The 19,342-nt window shown below is 42.9% G+C and overlaps 1 protein-coding gene across 2 annotated transcripts; it reads right to left on the reverse strand.

Annotated features, from left to right (window-relative positions):
* Nucleotides 1-1,147: 1,147 nt before the first annotated feature.
* On the reverse strand, nt 1,148-19,018 carry LOC121538757 (SPARC). 2 transcript variants are annotated; one of them, XM_041846928.1, is made up of 10 exons: nt 18,913-19,018; nt 8,313-8,380; nt 8,114-8,146; nt 5,442-5,538; nt 4,246-4,367; nt 3,927-4,047; nt 2,852-2,985; nt 2,387-2,535; nt 1,942-2,090; nt 1,148-1,639 (listed from the first exon to the last, which is right to left on the reverse strand). In XM_041846928.1, exons 2-10 carry the CDS (start codon nt 8,370-8,372, stop codon nt 1,611-1,613), a joined length of 894 nt encoding a protein of 297 aa, XP_041702862.1. In that variant the 5' UTR covers nt 8,373-8,380; nt 18,913-19,018; the 3' UTR covers nt 1,148-1,610. The 2 variants fall into 2 exon arrangements, with proteins under 2 accessions (XP_041702862.1, XP_041702855.1); XM_041846921.1 differs by having other exon boundaries at nt 8,114-8,152.
* Between the last annotated feature and the right edge of the window lie 324 nt (nt 19,019-19,342).

A 19,342-nucleotide genomic window follows, 5' to 3' on the forward strand; every position in this document is an offset into this window, starting at 1 on the left:
TAGATTCTACAGAGAGGAAACTCTGAGCTTGTTCTAGTTTTTGACCAAATATGGAAATATAGTAATTTGATCTTTTTTTTTTTTTTTTTTTTTAGAGGATACATTAAATTAATGTCTCTGAAATTTAGAGACGATTATACAAAACGAAACTAGCCTTGTCCTGGCAAATCTATTCTTCTGGGTTCATTGGGACAGGGTGTCCAGTTGGTTTTTACAAAGACAATGAAATTCAATGGTACAGTATTTTTCTCATAAGTCATTGCATGTGTGCCACAGAAGCACACAGGACTTTTTAACTGCATGGGGTTATTGGTCTCATAAAGAAGTTATTATATATGGTGGCTTCAAGCATATGCAAAGTGCTGGTTTGAACTTTTAAAATAGACTCTTAAATATAGGGTTAGAAAACTTTTGCATTCTGGTATACCAATGTTTTGACAAAACATACTGGATTCAAGGGTCAGGACTACACTCTGGGATTCTGAAATGAGATGATGAGTCATCACAGGATGTTGAGATGTGTACTGAGCCTGTACTCATAAGACTAAGGCGTAGCCTACCATGCAGTACGGAACACCTTGTACTGCAACTGTACGTGGCATTTATTTTAGGGCAAGGTGATTTCTTAAAAATGTCATTTAATTGATACTTCATGATGATGTACTTCATATCTGTAATATGGACGCTTTAGAGGTATTTTTTCAAAACTACCGTGTAAAGACAACTAATTTAATGTCCCATGAAATGTTCTAGTCAGTGTTAGATGTTTTCCATTTGTTCCAGTTGAAATGTATCAACATTGTGAGGATTCTGAAGAAATGCAGATATGAACGCATGCAACAGTGTTGGACATTTCAGTAACTTTTATTTGAGGAAAGACTTCTATTGTGCTCACATGGTGTCACAAACGCTCAACCTGCGAGATGCTTTCCTCGTAGAGTTTAAACAATATTTCCTTTTTATTGTCTCAATAATTTTTCAGTACACTTATGCCCTTGTTGTGTGACAGAATCTATGTAAGAAAACAAACCTGTGGATAGTCAGGCCTTAATTTAAAACAGTAGTCAAAAGTCAATGAACTAGCAAACAAAACAACAGAGATGACAAAATGAGTGAGTCCACCACCAAAGACTGCAAAACAACTAAATATGTTTAAAAAGCAAAAGGAGCATTTATTTAGAAACTTTATTTTTGATTTTTTTGTCTCCTTCAAATAATTTTCAAATTGATGTTATAAATCCAAGCACTGATAAAGTGAGAAAAAAAAATTGAAATGTGATAACCATTATCACAACCCATTCAACATACAGAGTCCAGTCATACATTTACATCTCCCTCCCGTCACAAGTCTCTTTCTGTTACTTCTTCTAATCTATCTGGTTAAAAATGATTATTTATTTGCACAAACAAGACACATTTGAAAGTTGCATCATGACCACGGTTCGTGATTGTTAGTTCAGACTGTGCACGTCTCTTTTTCATCAATTGCAGTGGTATAGGTAGGTCGTTAATTAGTTGCAGTTAGCACCGTTACTGTGTTTCTTTAATTTAGGGATCAGCTTAGCACCTCGTCCCAAAAGAGACTAGTTGTCATAGGTCAGCTGATGAGTTTAGATGACAAGGTCCTTGTCGACATCCTCTGAAAACAGAACAACAAGCCCCCGCATTAACAAGCAGTAATGAAATGGCCTGCTCTGAACCATTTTAGTAAAATAGACCGTAGAATAGAAGGAAGACATGGCTTGCGTCTGAAATGGAACCCTATGCCCTATATAGCCCATAGGGCTCTAGTTAAAAGTAGTGCACTATGTAGGGAATAGGGTGCCATTTCAGACACAAACAATAAAGGCATTGTAACAGAGTGCCTTGGTCCTCCTAGTTTCTTTTGAGGCAGTAAAATAATGAGTGTAAACTGTGAATGAGGTTTTTAAAACTACTCACGCTCCTTGATGCTGAAGCAGTTGGCCCACTCCTCCAGGGCGATGTACTTGTCATTGTCGGCGTCGCACTGCTCGAAGAAGCGAGTGGTGCAGTGCTCCATGGGGATGAGAGGAGCGCGCAGGGGGGCCAGCTCTGTGTGGGACAGGAACCTACAACGCCACAGAACGAACACCTGTTATGAAGCATCTATGTAGGCCTTATAAAGGATTTATAAAGGCTTTGTAAGCTGTAGTTTTAGACCCCAGAAAACATCATAGAGAAACATGTTACCCATATGATCCTTTGGCATTTAAAAGTCAGTATTGTGAAGTATGAACAGCCCCAATGTAGCACTGTCAGTCGCTTTTTTGCTCATAAAACAATAGGCCCAAGCAAGCCTGTATTTGTGTGATGTTGAAACAATCCAGCTGAAGCAGAAGACAAACTCTTCTTCTCCTCTACCTACCCATCGACGGGGTGCTGGTCCAGCTGACCGAACTGCCAGTGGACGGGGAAGATGTACATGTTGTAGTTCTTCTCAAAGTCGTGTGCCAGCAGGTCCAGGGAGTGCTCTCCAGCCTGCAGTCTCTTCTCATTCTCATAGATCTTCCTCACCTGCAAGGCAAGCAACATTTCTGCAAACATTAGTTTGTCTAATACTCATTTGAATAGAACAAACGGATAAATAATTCCCAGTGGGATTCGATGCACAAAAGAAGTCGACATCATAGTGAGAGCAGAACATCAAATCCTATAATCATATTTGGTTTATTCATTATTTTGACCCATCTGCAGAGTTTCGGTAAATGAACGCAAGCAAAATGAATCGGTTCTGTGCTGTGTTTTAATAATGATTTTGACCCATCCTCAGTAGGCAAACAGTAAATGGGTTCTGTGCTGTGTTTTTATAGAAATGGCAAAGTGGACTTACTCTGAGCTTCTGCTTCTCAGTCAGGAGGTTGTTCTCCTCATCGCGCTCGTACAGGGTGACTAGAACGTTCTTCAGCCAGTCCCTCATACGCAGGGGGAACTCATTCAGCTCAGCATCCACACAGGGCTCGATGACTGGAAAAATAATAAACAGGAAGAAAAATGAGGTATATGTTAGAGCTATTCTGTCCACACATGGCTCAATGACTGGAGAGACACACAGGAAGAAACATTAGGTATGGTCAGAGAGAAAAGGAAACGGGGAAGACCCAGGAACAGCTGGAGAAGGTTTGTTCAATGACCTATGGTCCCCAAGGAGCCAAAGGGTTTCATTTTAATTAAGTCAAGTAAGTCATGGTCAGAAAGTTGTTTTGCAAGTAGGACATTCAAGTCAAAATCTCCAATCCTGATCTCAAACGGTCTTTTGTCATAGAACATAAAACCCACAACTCACACAAAATGTGACATTTCTGTCCATTGAAATGTATGGTTGATGCACACATCCATTAAGGCAATTAATTTTTACCTTTTGTTTTATTCCTTGGTTGAATACTGTACCTGACATTTAGAGGCCATTAGTTTAAAAAAGTGTTATTTTAAGTTTTTGGATCCACGACATGCAACAACATGATCTCCATCTGTGCCCTTCAGTCCTAAGGTACTCATCACCAGCAGAGAGAGATGCATGGGCTTGGTTCTGTTATTTAATGAGAGACATTTAGCTGCAGATTCAGCAGTAAATTGAGAAGGGCAGCAATGCAGAGAGCATGTTACAGCCTGCCCTCCACTCTATGTGCTGGGGTCCTTAAGGCGAGGTCCCCTCTAGTTCAGCCCATTCATCATTCTCTGTGGAGAAGCTTTCAGCTCCAAGACAGCATAACCAATCACACTGGGAACGGACTCTCAGAGGAAAATATGTCTTAAGGGGTATTCTCAAAAAGGTGAAAATTATTGCACTGAATTGAATGGTTTGATTAAAACGTTCTCAATGGCCTGGGAGGGTTAATATATTGAATTGAAATTAATTAAATAAAAATTCACTCCATGAATGTTTGTAACTATAAAGCATAGCTCACATTTGCATGGCCCGATGTAGTCTAGGTGCAGCTTGTGGCCCTTCTTGGTCCCCTCCAGACTGCACTTCTGGGCAAAGAAGTGGCAGGAAGAGTCGTAGGTTGTGTTGTCGGTGGCGCAAACCTGGGATACACAGATTACATTCATGAATCAGATATAGTCAGAATTTATATCAAGAATGAGCCAATGATGCATATCAGTAGTAGCATTATTATACAGGTCAAGGTTCTATTAGGAACAGCGTTATATATGAGACATATCTAGACCTACTGGATGTCGGTCTGAACAGAGTAGAATATGATTTCTATGATGATAACTCACATGCTCAAACTCTCCAAAGGCAGCGGGGCAGGAAGTGGGGTCCTGGCAGACACACATGGGGGTGTTCTCCTCATCCACCTCACACACCTTTCCCTTCTTGCAGTGGTGGTTCAAGCAGGGATCTACGAAGGAAAGTGTTCAAACATTCTGGAACATTACAAATGGAACATATCGGAAGTGTTCTTTTGCCCTTGAATTTCCTGCTCAGATATTCAACAGATAGATATTCCTGGCGGTAGTTGTGCAGAGGAGGAGTGTGGTGGCACCCCTGCCAATTAGGAGAAGGGTTTATTTTCAGTTTCCAAGAAGCTTGGGTGGAACCATTGTGTGGAACACATGATGATAGGTCTCTCTTTTGAGACAGAAGCACTCTGTCATTACCAAGGTGTTCCCCACCTCTCTCTCTCTACCATCTAGCCAACATCTCACAACACAGCTGCTGCAAAGGAGCACCAACACACAGCTTCATTTGACTGATGTTGTCACACCTCTACTAAAGCTAATGGTACCTAAGCAGCCAAAAATATATAATAATATATATATATATATAATATATATATATATATACTAGCCCAGGGATCATCAAGTAGATTCAGCCGCGGGACAATCTTTTCTTGAGTGGATGGTCAGGGGGGCTGGTACATCATTACAAATCATTTGTAGACTGCAAATTGACCACAAGAAGCCCAAACGGATATAATATTTGACTAAAACATAATAATTTCAAACCTTGCTTACATTTGTATACGATCACATATATCTCTCTATTATGCGTGGGAATATCTTGGAACAGATTTCCCAAATTAAAATCACTTGGAGCTGATTTGCTGGTGTTTTTACAGTCTCTTATTTCCAACAACGAACGTTTATTTTCCTTAATTTTGCTTTTATTTCTTTCACTTAAATAACTTGGGGGCCAAATATAATCACCCGTGTACCAAATTTGGCCTGCGGGCCGCCAGTTGGGGAACCCTGTACTAGCTATTGTGTGTTTTAACTTTACAATAATAGCAATAATTTACTGTAGCCATGCAGACTGTTAGCTTGATGAATGTTCCCAATTATCATTGAAATATGTGCTAAACTAGGACTTTATAAGCTGTCCATCACAGAAGGCATTGGTGATTAGGTATTGTTTTCTCACAGCGTCTGTCGAGCGACAGTAGTGATTAGTGATTACAGTGGCTATTACTCACTCTCAGGGGTGACCTCCTCCTCCTCCTCCACATCGATGGCCTCGTCAAAGTCTCCGATCTCTACCTGCACTGGGTTGGCCCCCACCTCTGGCTGTGCCTGAGACAAACCAATCACAACATGGAACCATCAATAGAGACACAGTTTGACTCATCACATTTTAAAGTGAATATATACCATATCAAAGATGACAGTGTTGTACATAAGCTATGGGCAATGTGCATGAGTTGGTAGCACAACTTTAGTACCAGAAAATGAAGCTGTAGCTAAATGGCATATTATATTATTATAAATCTCTTTAGTTATCAAGGTGCAGAAGAAAGTGTAGCCAACATCTGTACTTCAGACAGGTCTAGAGAGAGGTCTAGCTGATGTCTGTACTTCAGACAGGTCTAGAGAGAGGTCTAGCAGACGTCTGTACTTCAGACAGGTCTAGAGAGAGGTCTAACAGAGATCTGTATTTCAGACAGGTCTAGAGAGAAGTCTAGCAGAGATCTGTATTTCAGACAGGTCTAGAGAGAGGTCTAGCAGACGTCTGTACTTCAGACAGGTCTAGAGAGAGGTCTAGCAGACGTCTGTACTTCAGACAGGTCTAGAGAGAGGTCTAACAGATGTCTGTACTTCAGACAGGTCTAGAGAGAGGTCTAGCAGAGATCTGTATTTCAGACAGGTCTAGAGAGAGGTCTAGCTGATGTCTGTACTTCAGACAGGTCTAGAGAGAGGTCTAACAGACGTCTGTACTTCAGACAGGTCTAGAGAGAGGTCTAACAGAGATCTGTATTTCAGACAGGTCTAGAGAGAGGTCTAGCTGATGTCTGTACTTCAGACAGGTCTAGAGAGAGGTCTATCAGACGTCTGTACTTCAGACAGATCTAGAGAGAGGTCTAGCAGAGATCTGTATTTCAGACAGGTCTAGAGAGAGGTCTAGCTGATGTCTGTACTTCAGACAGGTCTAGAGAGAGGTCTAACAGACGTCTGTACTTCAGACAGGTCTAGAGAGAGGTCTAACAGATGTCTGTACTTCAGACAGGTCTAGAGAGAGGTCTAGCAGACGTCTGTACTTCAGACAGGTCTAGAGAGAGGTCTAGCAGAGATCTGTATTTCAGACAGGTCTAGAGAGAGGTCTAGCAGACGTCTGTACTTCAGACAGGTCTACAGAGAGGTCTAGCAGAGATCTGTATTTCAGACAGGTCTAGAGAGAGGTCTAGCTGATGTCTGTACTTCAGACAGGTCTAGAGAGAGGTCTAACAGACGTCTGTACTTCAGACAGGTCTAGAGAGAGGTCTAGCAGAGATCTGTATTTCAGACAGGTCTAGAGAGAGGTCTAGCTGATGTCTGTACTTCAGATAGGTCTAGAGAGAGGTCTAACAGATGTCTGTACTTCAGACAGGTCTAGAGAGAGGTCTAGCAGACGTCTGTACTTCAGACAGGTCTAGAGAGAGGTCTAGCAGAGATCTGTATTTCAGACAGGTCTAGAGAGAGGTCTAGCAGACGTCTGTACTTCAGACAGGTCTAGAGAGAGGTCTAGCAGAGATCTGTATTTCAGACAGGTCTAGAGAGAGGTCTAGCTGATGTCTGTACTTCAGACAGGTCTATAGAGAGGTCTAACAGACGTCTGTACTTCAGACAGGTCTAGAGAGAGGTCTAGCAGAGATCTGTATTTCAGACAGGTCTAGAGAGAGGTCTAGCTGATGTCTGTACTTCAGATAGGTCTAGAGAGAGGTCTAACAGATGTCTGTACTTCAGACAGGTCTAGAGAGAGGTCTAGCAGACATCTGTACTTCAGACAGGTCTAGAGAGAGGTCTAGCAGAGATCTGTGTTTCAGACAGGTCTAGAGAGAGGTCTAGCAGACGTCTGTACTTCAGACAGGTCTAGAGAGAGGTCTAGCAGAGATCTGTATTTCAGACAGGTCTAGAGAGAGGTCTAGCAGAGATCTGTATTTCAGACAGGTCTAGAGAGAGGTCTAGCAGAGATCTACATTTCAGACAGGTCCAGAGAGAGGTCTAGCAGAGATCTATATTTCAGACAGGTCCAGAGAGAGGTCTAGCAGAGATCTATATTTCAGACAGGTCCAGAGAGAGGTCTAGCAGAGATCTATATTTCAGACAGGTCCAGAGAGAGGTCTAGCAGAGATCTATATTTCAGACAGGTCCAGAGAGATGTCTAAAAACAGCAAGCAGCCTGCAGCTGGATTGGATGGATGGCGCCTGAGCCACATGTGGTGAAGCCATTAAAACGTCATGGATTCCTTTCCTCTGTATTTATAACCTGTGGGATTCTGCTCTCTCTCTCTCTCTCTCTCTCTCTCTCTCTCTCTCTCTCGCTCTCGCTCTCGCTCTCGCTCTCTCTCTCTCTAGCTTCATTGCAGGAAATGGTCAACATTCAAGGGAAAACTCCTCTGCCACAAAATGGTGGAGATAAATTATTTTAGTCAAAGTTGTTTTCGTTTGTTAACTTGCTTTTTATTCCTAACTCGCTCCCACCTCCCCACTGGGCACAGACATCAATTCAACATCTATTCCACGTTGGTTCAACGTCATTTCATTGAAATGACGTGGAAACAATGTTGATTCAACCAGTGTGTGCCCAGTGGGTATGTTCAAGTTGTGTGATGTTGTTTTTCCCCTAAGCACACCTGTCCATAGAATTCTGTAAACAAGTCAATGAACTTACCTCCTCAACAACATCATCAACGATGGGCTCCTCCTCAGTCTGAAATGTTTATGATGATGGTGTTATTATGATTGCGTACCATGTTTTTTCAGTGACAATACAAATGAACACACGCACGCACGTACCCAGCAGGCACACACACACACACACACACACACACACACACACACACATATACACACGTCAAAGGGACACTTACAATGGAAGCGGTGAAAGCCTGGCCAGCTAGGCACAGTAGGAAGACGATCCACACCTTCATCGTTCAGTCTAGAGAGGCACAAAGATGAACATTTAATACACATTACACACATTCAATTCAACTGACGTTTGGTTTATAGAGAGGTGCAGTTAAGGTCATATTCCTTTCCAGTTTACCGCCTGTCTAGATTGCACCACTATGTACTTTACTATACACTGTGTATAAAGTGTATGGGCCAGACACAGTCCAGACATTTACTCAGGCGTGGTCAAACAAATCTTGCAGGGACAATACAAGACGCTACTCCAAGAATCACAAAGGCTCATGGGTAACATTTGGTTTCAGACAAACCGTTCACTGTCCTGTCTGATTTATAGGGAGATAGCTATGTTCACATTATTTGTGGTTAGCTCAAATGACTCCCTTCAATTCAATCACCGGAGCTGAATTCAATCTCCTGTTCGACTTTGTATTTCCACCAAGTTAATAGATAGTAAGAGAAGTCATTTTGAATGTAGTCTAGTGCTAGTAGTCTACAGTATTACATTTGAAGTCAACTTGTATAGACTTTTAGTGTAGACTTTGATCACAATGCATCTTCTTTATGGACAGGCATCCCACTGGGCACACCATGTCATTTGTGGACATTTTTGGTAATAATTTGGTTGAGACGTTTCAACCTTTACTCACCCACTCAAACAGATTGATGTTGATCAATGAGATTACAACCTATTTTCAAACACTCAAAAAGACAACCAGAAGTTTGTTGAATTCCCAATGTGTTATCACTATGCTTTCAACCATTCCAATGGAAAAACAATTTCAAATGTTTGGTTTAGTTGTCATCTAAATGTGTTGTCACTGCACTTTTCAATGTCCGGTATTTAGCAGTTATACAACAACTTAATGTGTTATCACTGTGCTCCATCTAATAGAACAATCAAATGACCTGGATTCCAGTTGAGATTACATTAATAGTACATTAAAAGCACACGATCAATCCTGTTCGAGATTCTGCACAGCTTATTATGGCAATTGTGAAGATCTCCACAGACCTGAAACATTTGCATGCTATCTTGAGCAATGCACCTCTTTCTATGATTACAAAATAAGACATTTATAGTTGCAGTAACCTCACGACCATGGATGTGTTCCTCATTTTAAGGTTGAATAAATACATTTGTTTGTAAGATAGCCTTAACTAAAGTAATATTGAATTGTGATTGGTTGGCAACCCAACCAAATATCAACTAGGTATATAATGCTTGGATTGTTTCATCTGAGCTACTGGTTTAATCCTTCTCTTTAACTTTTATTTATGGTTTAGTTGGAGACTTGAATCCAACGTATCGTTTGTTAATCAGTCCCGAGATCCCCCCCAAAAAATCGCATTTTCATTTATCTGACTTTCATTTGTCTGCATACTTAGCCTCACAAAGAAGTGTTTTACCGTGTTCTTTTCCATGGATACAAGTAGAACACAAAATCATTTGACATAAACAGTTGCTTTCATTAGTTTTATTGACAAATCTGATAAAAATTAAATTACATGAACGCTGTAAGTAAAGACATTTGCTCAGTGGGAAATTAATGTCGAACTAGTCAGTGACAACTGTTTGGAGTTTGTGACAGTAACTATGTGAGCTTATTACATTATTAAAGACACTATGACCTGGCATTTCCTATGATCTTCTATGTAGAAAAACCCCTTACCTTCTAACGACTCTTGTGTAGCTTGTGAGTGTCATTTGTGAGTAAAACATGTTACATCTGCGTATTCGTGAGATTCTCAGCTTTTCATAGATAGCTTTTAATAGTTTGTAGCTCAAACCATTCAAACTTTACAGACGTTTTCTTTTAAAGACCCGTCCCCAAGCCCCTTCGGGATCTACCCTTGTCTCACACACACTGCTCTAGCTCAGCCCCCATTAATCACACAGACTAAAGGTTTTGGTTGAGATGGAGACGTGAATCCAACATATCAATGATTCATTTGTAGACATACTGGAATTAAAGCCAGACTAAGTCAGTGGCACAGATGGAACTATCCAAGCAGAAGATGGTGTACATGTCCTATAAATGTTGATATTTGGTTGCATTGACAAACAAATACAATTCAATAACCAGTCCCTTCCTGTCTAGTCCCATTACACCTGTTCTATATGCTTCCCTTCCTGTCTAGTCCCATTACACCTGTTCTATATGCTTCCCTTCCTGTCTAGTCCCATTACACCTGTTCTATATGCTTCCCTTCCTGTCTAGTCCCATTACACCTGTTCTATATGCTTCCCTTCCTGTCTAGTCCCATTACGCCTGTTCTATATGCTTCCCTTCCTGTCTAGTCCCATTACGCCTGTTCTATATGCTTCCCTTCCTGTCTAGTCCCATTACACCTGTTCTATATGCTTCCCTTCCTGTCTAGTCCCATTACGCCTGTTCTATATGCTTCCCTTCCTGTCTAGTCCCATTACGCCTATTCTATATGCTTCCCTTCCTGTCTAGTCTCATTACACCTGTTCTATATGCTTCCCTTCCTGTCTAGTCCCATTACGCCTGTTCTATATGCTTCCCTTCCTGTCTAGTCCCATTACACCTGTTCTATATGCTTCCCTTCCTGTCTAGTCCCATTACGCCTATTCTATATGCTTCCCTTCCTGTCTAGTCCCATTACACCTGTTCTATATGCTTCCCTTCCTGTCTAGTCCCATTACACCTGTTCTATATGCTTCCCTTCCTGTCTAGTCCCATTACGCCTATTCTATATGCTTCCCTTCCTGTCTAGTCCCATTACACCTGTTCTATATGCTTCCTTCCTGTCTAGTCCCATTACGCCTGTTCTATATGCTTCCCTTCCTGTCTAGTCCCATTACACCTGTTCTATATGCTTCCCTTCCTGTCTAGTCCCATTACGCCTGTTCTATATGCTTCCCTTCCTGTCTAGTCCCATTACGCCTGTTCTATATGCTTCCCTTCCTGTCTAGTCCCATTACGCCTGTTCTATATGCTTCCCTTCCTGTCTAGTCCCATTACACCTGTTCTATATGCTTCCCTTCCTGTCTAGTCCCATTACGCCTGTTCTATATGCTTCCCTTCCTGTCTAGTCCCATTACACCTGTTCTATATGCTTCCCTTCCTGTCTAGTCCCATTACGCCTGTTCTATATGCTTCCCTTCCTGTCTAGTCCCATTACACCTGTTCTATATGCTTCCCTTCCTGTCTAGTCCCATTACGCCTGTTCTATATGCTTCCCTTCCTGTCTAGTCCCATTACACCTGTTCTATATGCTTCCCTTCCTGTCTAGTCCCATTACGCCTGTTCTATATGCTTCCCTTCCTGTCTAGTCCCATTACACCTGTTCTATATGCTTCCCTTCCTGTCTAGTCCCATTACGCCTGTTCTATATGCTTCCCTTCCTGTCTAGTCCCATTACACCTGTTCTATATGCTTCCCTTCCTGTCTAGTCCCATTACGCCTGTTCTATATGCTTCCCTTCCTGTCTAGTCCCATTACACCTGTTCTATATGCTTCCCTTCCTGTCTAGTCTCATTACACCTGGTCTACACACACACACACACACACACACACACACACACACACACACATGCTATCTGCTGGGAGGCCAGCCAGTCAAAGTGAGGCATAAAGGATAAAGGAATATAAGGGACTATATCTCTGTCCTGTAGAACCCCTGTCTTCCCTCTGTCTGAGTGAGCCCTCTGAAGAGTTTGATCTGTGCTTCAAAATAAGGGCCCTTTGTCTCACAGATGCACTTCACTTCTCTCTCTCTCTCTCTCTCTCTTTCTTTCTCTCTTTCTTTCTCTCTCTCTCTCTATCTCTCTCTCTCTCACTCTCTCTCTCCCTCTCTCTCTCTCTCACCCTCTCACTCCTCTCTCTCTGTCTCTCTCTCTCTCTCTCTGTGTCTCTCTCTCTCTCCCCTCTCTCTGTGTCTCTCTCTCGCTCCCTCTCTCTCTCTCTCTCTCTCTCTCTCTCTCTCTCTCTCTCTCTCTCTCTCTCAATCTCTCTCTCTCATTCTCTCTATCTCTCTCTCTCTCTCGCTCTCTCGCTCTCTCTCTCTCTCTCTCTCTCTCTCTCATTCCCTACCCACAACTGAGATACACTGAACCAAAATATCAACGTAACATGCAACAATTTCAAAGAGTTTGCTGAGTTACAGTTCATATAAGGAAATCAGTCAATTGAAATAAATTCATTAGGCCCTAATCTGTGGATTTCACATGACTGGGAACACAGATATCAGGGATGAAAGTAGATGTAATTTATTCCGGGTACGGGACCTTCGCCCTAGGCGAGACAAAACATTGCACAACGTTGACATCAGCAAACCGCTCGCCCACACGACGCCTTCTGCCCGGTACAGTTGAAACCGCAATTCATCCATGAAGAGCACACTTCTCCATCATGCTAGTGGCCATTGAAGGTTAGCATTTGTCCACTGAAGTCAGTTACTACGCCGAACTGCAGTCAGGTCAAGAACCTGGTGAGGACGATGAGCACGCAGATGAACCCTCCCTGAGACGGTTTCTGACAGTTTGTGTAGAAATCCTTAGGTTGTGCAAACCCACAGTTTCATCAGCAGTCCGGGTGGCTGGTCTCAGATGATCCCGCAGGTGAAGAAGCCGGATGTGGAGGTCCTGGGCTGACGTGGTTACATGTGGTCTGCGGTTGTGAGGCAAGTTGGACATCCTGCCAAATTCTCTAAAACGACGTTGGAGACGGCTTATGGTAGAAAAATGAACATTAAATTCTCTGGCAACAGCTCTGGTCGACATTCCTGCAGTCTGCATGCCAATTGCATGCTCCCTCAAAACTTGAGACGTCTGTGGTATTGTGACAAAACTGCACATTTTAGAGTGGCCTTTTATTGTTTAATAATTGTGGAACTTGGAATTCTGAACAGGCGAGAGTAGAATGTGTCAGAGGGTCACTTATATCACAACAGGTCACTGCTGATGAGGACCAGATGCAGTTTGGGTCATGTTCCGCAAACGCTGAGTGACAATGTAAGCAGCCAATCACAATGGCCTAAGATGTCACAACAACCAACCATGCCAAGCCTGTTTAGTCTGTTCAATCCCCATTCACATTTATGTTTGGACAGGGAGGAGAAGTACCCAGTAGGAGAAGGGATCAAGGCCCTGGTCTAGAGATGAGCCGAGTCAAGCTATGTGTCCCTCTGCTGGGTCTGGAACTCTGGATGTGGGAAAAAACAGTGACTCTGGCAGAAGTTGCAGATGATGACGTCTCCAAATACTGTGCACAAGGAAAGTTCTCTCTGCTTTGAAAAATGAAAAAGGTGTTTTTTCACTGAGAACTTGGACAACCACCTCTAACAAACATATAGCTAGGTAGTGTCTGAGAGGAAGCTAGTGATGTGAGAACCTACAGTGAAAACAAAGATACTGGTATCATCTCCAAGAAATGTCCATATTTAGCTTGGAGGGCTACTGTGTTCCCAAACTTCCTATCTAATGATATTTTTACATATTCATACTTAGTCTTGTTTTCTTAAATGATGTGGAAGTCAATCAGTTCAGTGGGAGGATGACTGACGTAACAGCAAAACAAATTATTTTATTTGGAAAGCGGTGCTCATAATCAAACAGGGTAGAGGTAGAGGAAACTGCGGCATAAAGAGGCCCTTTTTCAGAAGGTATTTAATTTGGAGGTTTGTTGGGTAAGCAAGTTGGGTTGGCGCATAAACTAAACTATGAGGGAAACAGCCCAGGCAGATCTGAACGGTTTTCAAAGAGGCTTTAAAGGCTGCAGGATTAGGGAATTCTTTCTGCTTCTCCAGGGTGATATAACCGGTGGTTAAATGTCTTGAAAAAGAAGCCTGGCGGCTATAGCGGGACTAGGGGCTAGCCTCTGTGTCCTGTCAGTCAGAGGAGGACCTCAGCATGGTAAATAGACAAACATTTACCGGCAGTAAATGTACATTCTGAAAAACACTGGAAAAGTCCCTCTCAAAGACTCAATGCACTTTTGAACTCATGCACGTATTTAGAAATAAAATGTAAAAAATCTGATAAATTCATTACATTAAATTAATCTAGTCATACAGTGATAGTCTTGAGAAATATACTAACAAAATAGTTTCTGAATGAGTGGTGTTTCTCTGGACAACTAGGCCCAATGAGATACATGATGAATGCACCAATTTGTAAGTCGCTCTGGATAAGAGCGTCTGCTAAATGACGTAAATGTAAATGTAATGCCGTACAGGTAACAGGTGGTATGGAACCTGTCACAGGACACACCTGTCCATTCCATTCCAGAACCCTTACTACAATCCTCAGAACATGTAAAATGTTGAGAACCTATTCCAGAACCTTTACTGCAATCCTCAGAACATGTAAAATGTTGAGAACCTATTCCAGAACCTTTACTGCAATCCTCAGAACATGTAAAATGTTGAGAACCTATTCCAGAACCTTTACTGCAATCCTCAGAACATGTAAAATGTTGAGAACCTATTCCAGAACCTTTACTGCAATCCTCAGAACATGTAAAATGTTGAGAACCTATTCCAGAACCTTTACTGCAATCCTCAGAACATGTAAAATGTTGAGAACCTACTCCAGAACCTTCGGAAATAGATATGTTCACAATATATATCCCTATCTTGATGTTGTTGTTCTTTGAATAGCAAGCTACTTGAATAGCAAGCATCTTTTACCACGCTTGAAATGACACCTTTGACAACAAATCAAAGTGCTCCATCTGAGGAAAAAATCTCAGGAGGGGCAAACAAAAGATGCTCTGAAAAGGTTTTCTATTGACACCCATGGGTCATTCCTAACGCATGGAACCGCTAAGCTACACAAAGGAGAGGGGGAGAAAAGTAAAGGGTTGTTGTATGGTGTCCATGTAACCCCAGTTAAGACTTAGTCACCTGACCCTTTTAAATCATCCCCATCGCCTCTCTCATTCTTTCTGTCTTTCTCAGGGGGTTAACCTTAAAGCAGTGGGTTGAAACATGTGACTAAGATACATATCTGAAGGGAATTCCTGAGTCCTTTAACTTTCTCTGTCATTCTTTCTGGACTTAATCCTCTCAGTTCGTCTACTGGCCCCAAACTTCAAACACACGCCTGTCTCACATAAAACACTGCTATCAGTTTCCTAATCCTTGAGTTACATCATTTAACAATTTACCACAAGCTGTAACTAATACAAAATCTGTGCCAATCAGGTGTTTTGAGTTCGTATTGAGTATGGAGTTTGCTGTAAATGTGTTTCTTTAATATGTGCATCAAACACATTTCACTCTAAAGTCTGGCCTGGTGTGGTATACAGTATGTTAGCCATTTACTATGTAACACAAAAGCTATTTTGTCATCTACAGTGGGCTAGCCAGTCTGTATCACTGGATACAGGCCTTCAGGCCCTCATCTCTCTAGCTGGACTGGCACGGAGCCAGAGGAGTGTTGCTAGACGATACGCTCCTGCTTCCTTCCACCTTTTGGAACTCTAAATCGAAACCTCTCCCCACTCTCTTCCTCTGAGTCTCTCTCCCTCTCTCTCACACTCCACCCCTCCACCCCCCTGGGTTTCCATCCCCCTGGGTTTCCATCCCCCTGGGTTTCCACCCCCTGGGTTTCCATCCCCCTGGGTTTCCACCCCCTCCACCCCCCTGGGTTTCCATCCCCCTGGGTTTCCATCCCCCTGGGTTTCCACCCCCTGGGTTTCCATCCCCCTGGGTTTCCATCCCCCTGGGTTTCCACCCCCTGGGTTCCCCCCCCCTTCTGGGTTTCCATCCCCCTGGGTTTCCATCCCCCTGGGTTCCCATCCCCCTGGGTTTCCATCCCCCTGGGTTTCCATCCCCCTGGGTTTCCACCCCCCTGGGTTTCCATCCCCCTGGGTTTCCACCCCCCTCCACCCCCCTGGGTTTCCATCCCCCTGGGTTTCCATCCCCCTGGGTTTCCACCCCCCTGGGTTTCCATCCCCCTGGGTTTCCACCCCCCTGGGTTTCCATCCCCCTGGGTTTCCATCCCCCTGGGTTTCCACCCCCCTGGGTTTCCACCCCCCTCCACCCCTCTGGGTTTCCATCCCCCTGGGTTTCCATCCCCCTGGGTTTCCATCTCCCTGGGTTTCCATCTCCCTGGGTTTCCATCCCCCCTCCACCCCCTGGGTTTCGACCCCCCTGGGTTTTCACCCCCCTGGGTTTCCATCCCCCTGGGTTTCCATCCCCCTCCACCCCCCTGGGTTTCCACCCCCCTGGGTTTCCACCCCCCTGGGTTTCCACCCCCCTCCACCCCCCTGGGTTTCCACCCCCCTGGGTTTCCACCCCCCTGGGTTTCCACCCCCTCCACCCCTCTGGGTTTCCATCCCCCTGGGTTTCCACCCCCCTCCACCCCTCTGGGTTTCCATCCCCCTGGGTTTCCATCCCCCTGTGATTTTGTAAATTTGCTTAGTGATTGAAGAAGTAAAGGAGCGAGCTCCAGCGTTCCTAGTTAGCTAACACTCTATGCTTAATTCCATTGATTTTTTATGCTGACTTTGGCATGAGGACAATAACTTCCTTCCTGTCGAGGATTAGAGTTTTCTTAAGGTTGCCATGCAGCCAATCCAAAATGTCCACAGTCCTTTCTCTCTTTCTTGAACTGATTTAAACTTTAAACTCTGCACAACAGTAGTTACCCTTCAGCACATCAAACCAAACAACTATTTTTGTTTTGGGAAATGCAACCTCCTCTCATACTAAGTGAAAGACAGTTAAATAAAGTATTTAAATTCACCAAAAGGCAAGAGGAAATGTGAAGAAAAAAACATTCCATTGCGTAAACAGTTTGTAATTCAATAGTCTTTAACTCAAACCTGAATACGTCACTCAGTTCACTGCTACACTGAAAAAATAGAAATAGATCCTATAACCCAGCTTTGATTTCTCAACGGGTGAAATGTGCTTTTCCTGAAAAGCTTACAACTTCAAAACATGAAGAAAAAATATTGACACATTGACTAAATCCTAATAGAGTTATATCCTTGTAAAAAAAAAGGCAATTGAGAATAGATGGTTATCAGTTTTCTTTGTTTTAAAAGTATTTATTTGTGTTAAAAGTTGCAGTTCTTCTCAGGCAGAACAGTGGACAGACTGTGTTATGTATGTCAGCCTTTCTGTGAGAGTTTGTCAATCAGACAGACATCTGCAAGATCTCACAAAGCCCCTAAACAGCTGGTGGGGATTGCCATGGTAACCTGCATTCCTTTTGATGGAAGTAATTGGGAGTGGAGGGAGGGATCTATGTTGAGAATAGCTTGTCTCCCTCTCTCTCTCTCTCTCTTTCTGTCTTTGCATCTCTCTCTCTCTCTCTCTCTCTCTCTCTCTCTCTCTCTCTCTCTCTCTCTCTCTCTCTCTCTCTCTCGCTCTCTCAGGCTTTGTCGAGCCCCATCCCCCTCCACCACTCCCCCTCACTCTCACTCCTCCCAGTGACTATGTGGCACACAATACTTCTGGAACATTGTGCTGTTCCAAAAGAGAATGAATGAAAAAGTACATAAATTGTTTGACGATAACGTTTCTATATTCTGTTGAACTAAATATTCTATTGACAATAAATAAATAATAATAAATATTTACTAATTTCAAAGTTTGCACTAAAACCTTAACATATGCACCATTCAAATATAGTAGATCATCTTTTGTCGTGTCATTACTCTCTCACACGATATACTTCAACTTTCAAGGTGTGATCAAGCAAAAACTATGAATTTCAAGCATAACTTGAATATTACTACTATTTTTACAACCACAGGAAAGCCTCCAATCACTGTTGTGCAGGTAGACACTCTGGAAACCCTCACATAGTTCAAGTATCACAGCAACTCAAAACGTTTCCAATGGCCACGTTATCACAGCAACTCAAAACGTTTCCAATGCCACGTTATCACAGCAACTCAAAACGTTTCCAATGCCACGTTATCACAGCAACTCAAAACGTTTCCAATGCCACGTTATCACAGCAACTCAAAACGTTTCCAATGCCACGTTATCACAGCAACTCAAAACGTTTCCAATGCCACGTTATCACAGCAACTCAAAACGTTTCCAATGCCACGTTATCACAGCAACTCAAAACGTTTCCAATGCCACGTTATCACAGCAACTCAAAACGTTTCCAATGCCACGTTATCACAGCAACTCAAAACGTTTCCAATGCCACGTTATCACAGCAACTCAAAACGTTTCCAATGCCACGTTATCACAGCAACTCAAAACGTTTCCAATGCCACGTTATCACAGCAACTCAAAACGTTTCCAATGCCACGTTATCACAGCAACTCAAAACGTTTCCAATGCCACGTTATCACAGCAACTCAAAACGTTTCCAATGCCACGTTAGCTGAGAAATCCTTACTGGCTAAATCACAGCAACTCAAAACGTTTCCAATGCCACGTTAGCTGAGAAATCCTTACTGGCTAAATCACAGCAACTCAAAACGTTTCCAATGCCACGTTAGCTGAGAAATCCTTACTGGCTAAATCACAGCAACTCAAAACGTTTCCAATGCCACGTTAGCTGAGAAATCCTTACTGGCTAAATCACAGCAAGTCCTTGTAGAGGATGCTCAGTCTTACCTTCAGAGCACCAACAAGCAGAAAAGACAAAAGAGAAGTCAGCTGTGCAGGGACCTGGGACAATCTAACTGCTACACAAGTTCACACAGAAGACATTTGCAGTGGGCAGGCCCAAGCAGCCCCCCTGATCCCCTCCCTTCCTCAGGGGGTGGGATGGTCTGACAGACGCTCCTAAATTTAACTCTATGCTGCCGAGGTTAGCTTTTTAGTAATTTTTTTGGGGACATTATTTAGAGACTGGGGGGGATATGCAGTTCAGAAGTGATTCACATTTTCTATTTTACAGAAGATAGCAGATATGTTACTATGTATACCTTTTACTTGACAGTGAAAACATTTGAAAAACCACTCCTATTTTCAGCTACTATGTTGTCTGAAGCAGCTGTCTGGAGCTGTCTGGAGCAACTGTCTGGAGGAGCTGTCTGGAGCA

Source organism: Coregonus clupeaformis, chromosome 3 (genome assembly GCF_020615455.1).
Source record: "Coregonus clupeaformis isolate EN_2021a chromosome 3, ASM2061545v1, whole genome shotgun sequence".
NCBI classification, from domain to species: domain Eukaryota; kingdom Metazoa; phylum Chordata; class Actinopteri; order Salmoniformes; family Salmonidae; genus Coregonus; species Coregonus clupeaformis.

Excerpts from the sequence above, each read along its gene's own strand:
- LOC121538757 (XM_041846921.1), bottom strand. The coding sequence starts at position 8,372 with ATGAAGGTGTGGATCGTCTTCCTACTGTGCCTAGCTGGCCAGGCTTTC. Across the intron at positions 4,368-5,441 it reads GGAGGAGGTCACCCCTGAGA|ATCCCTGCTTGAACCACCAC; the intron begins GTGAGTAATAGC and ends TTTCCTTCGTAG. Across the intron at positions 2,536-2,851 it reads CTGAGAAGCAGAAGCTCAGA|GTGAGGAAGATCTATGAGAA; the intron begins GTAAGTCCACTT and ends CTTGCCTTGCAG.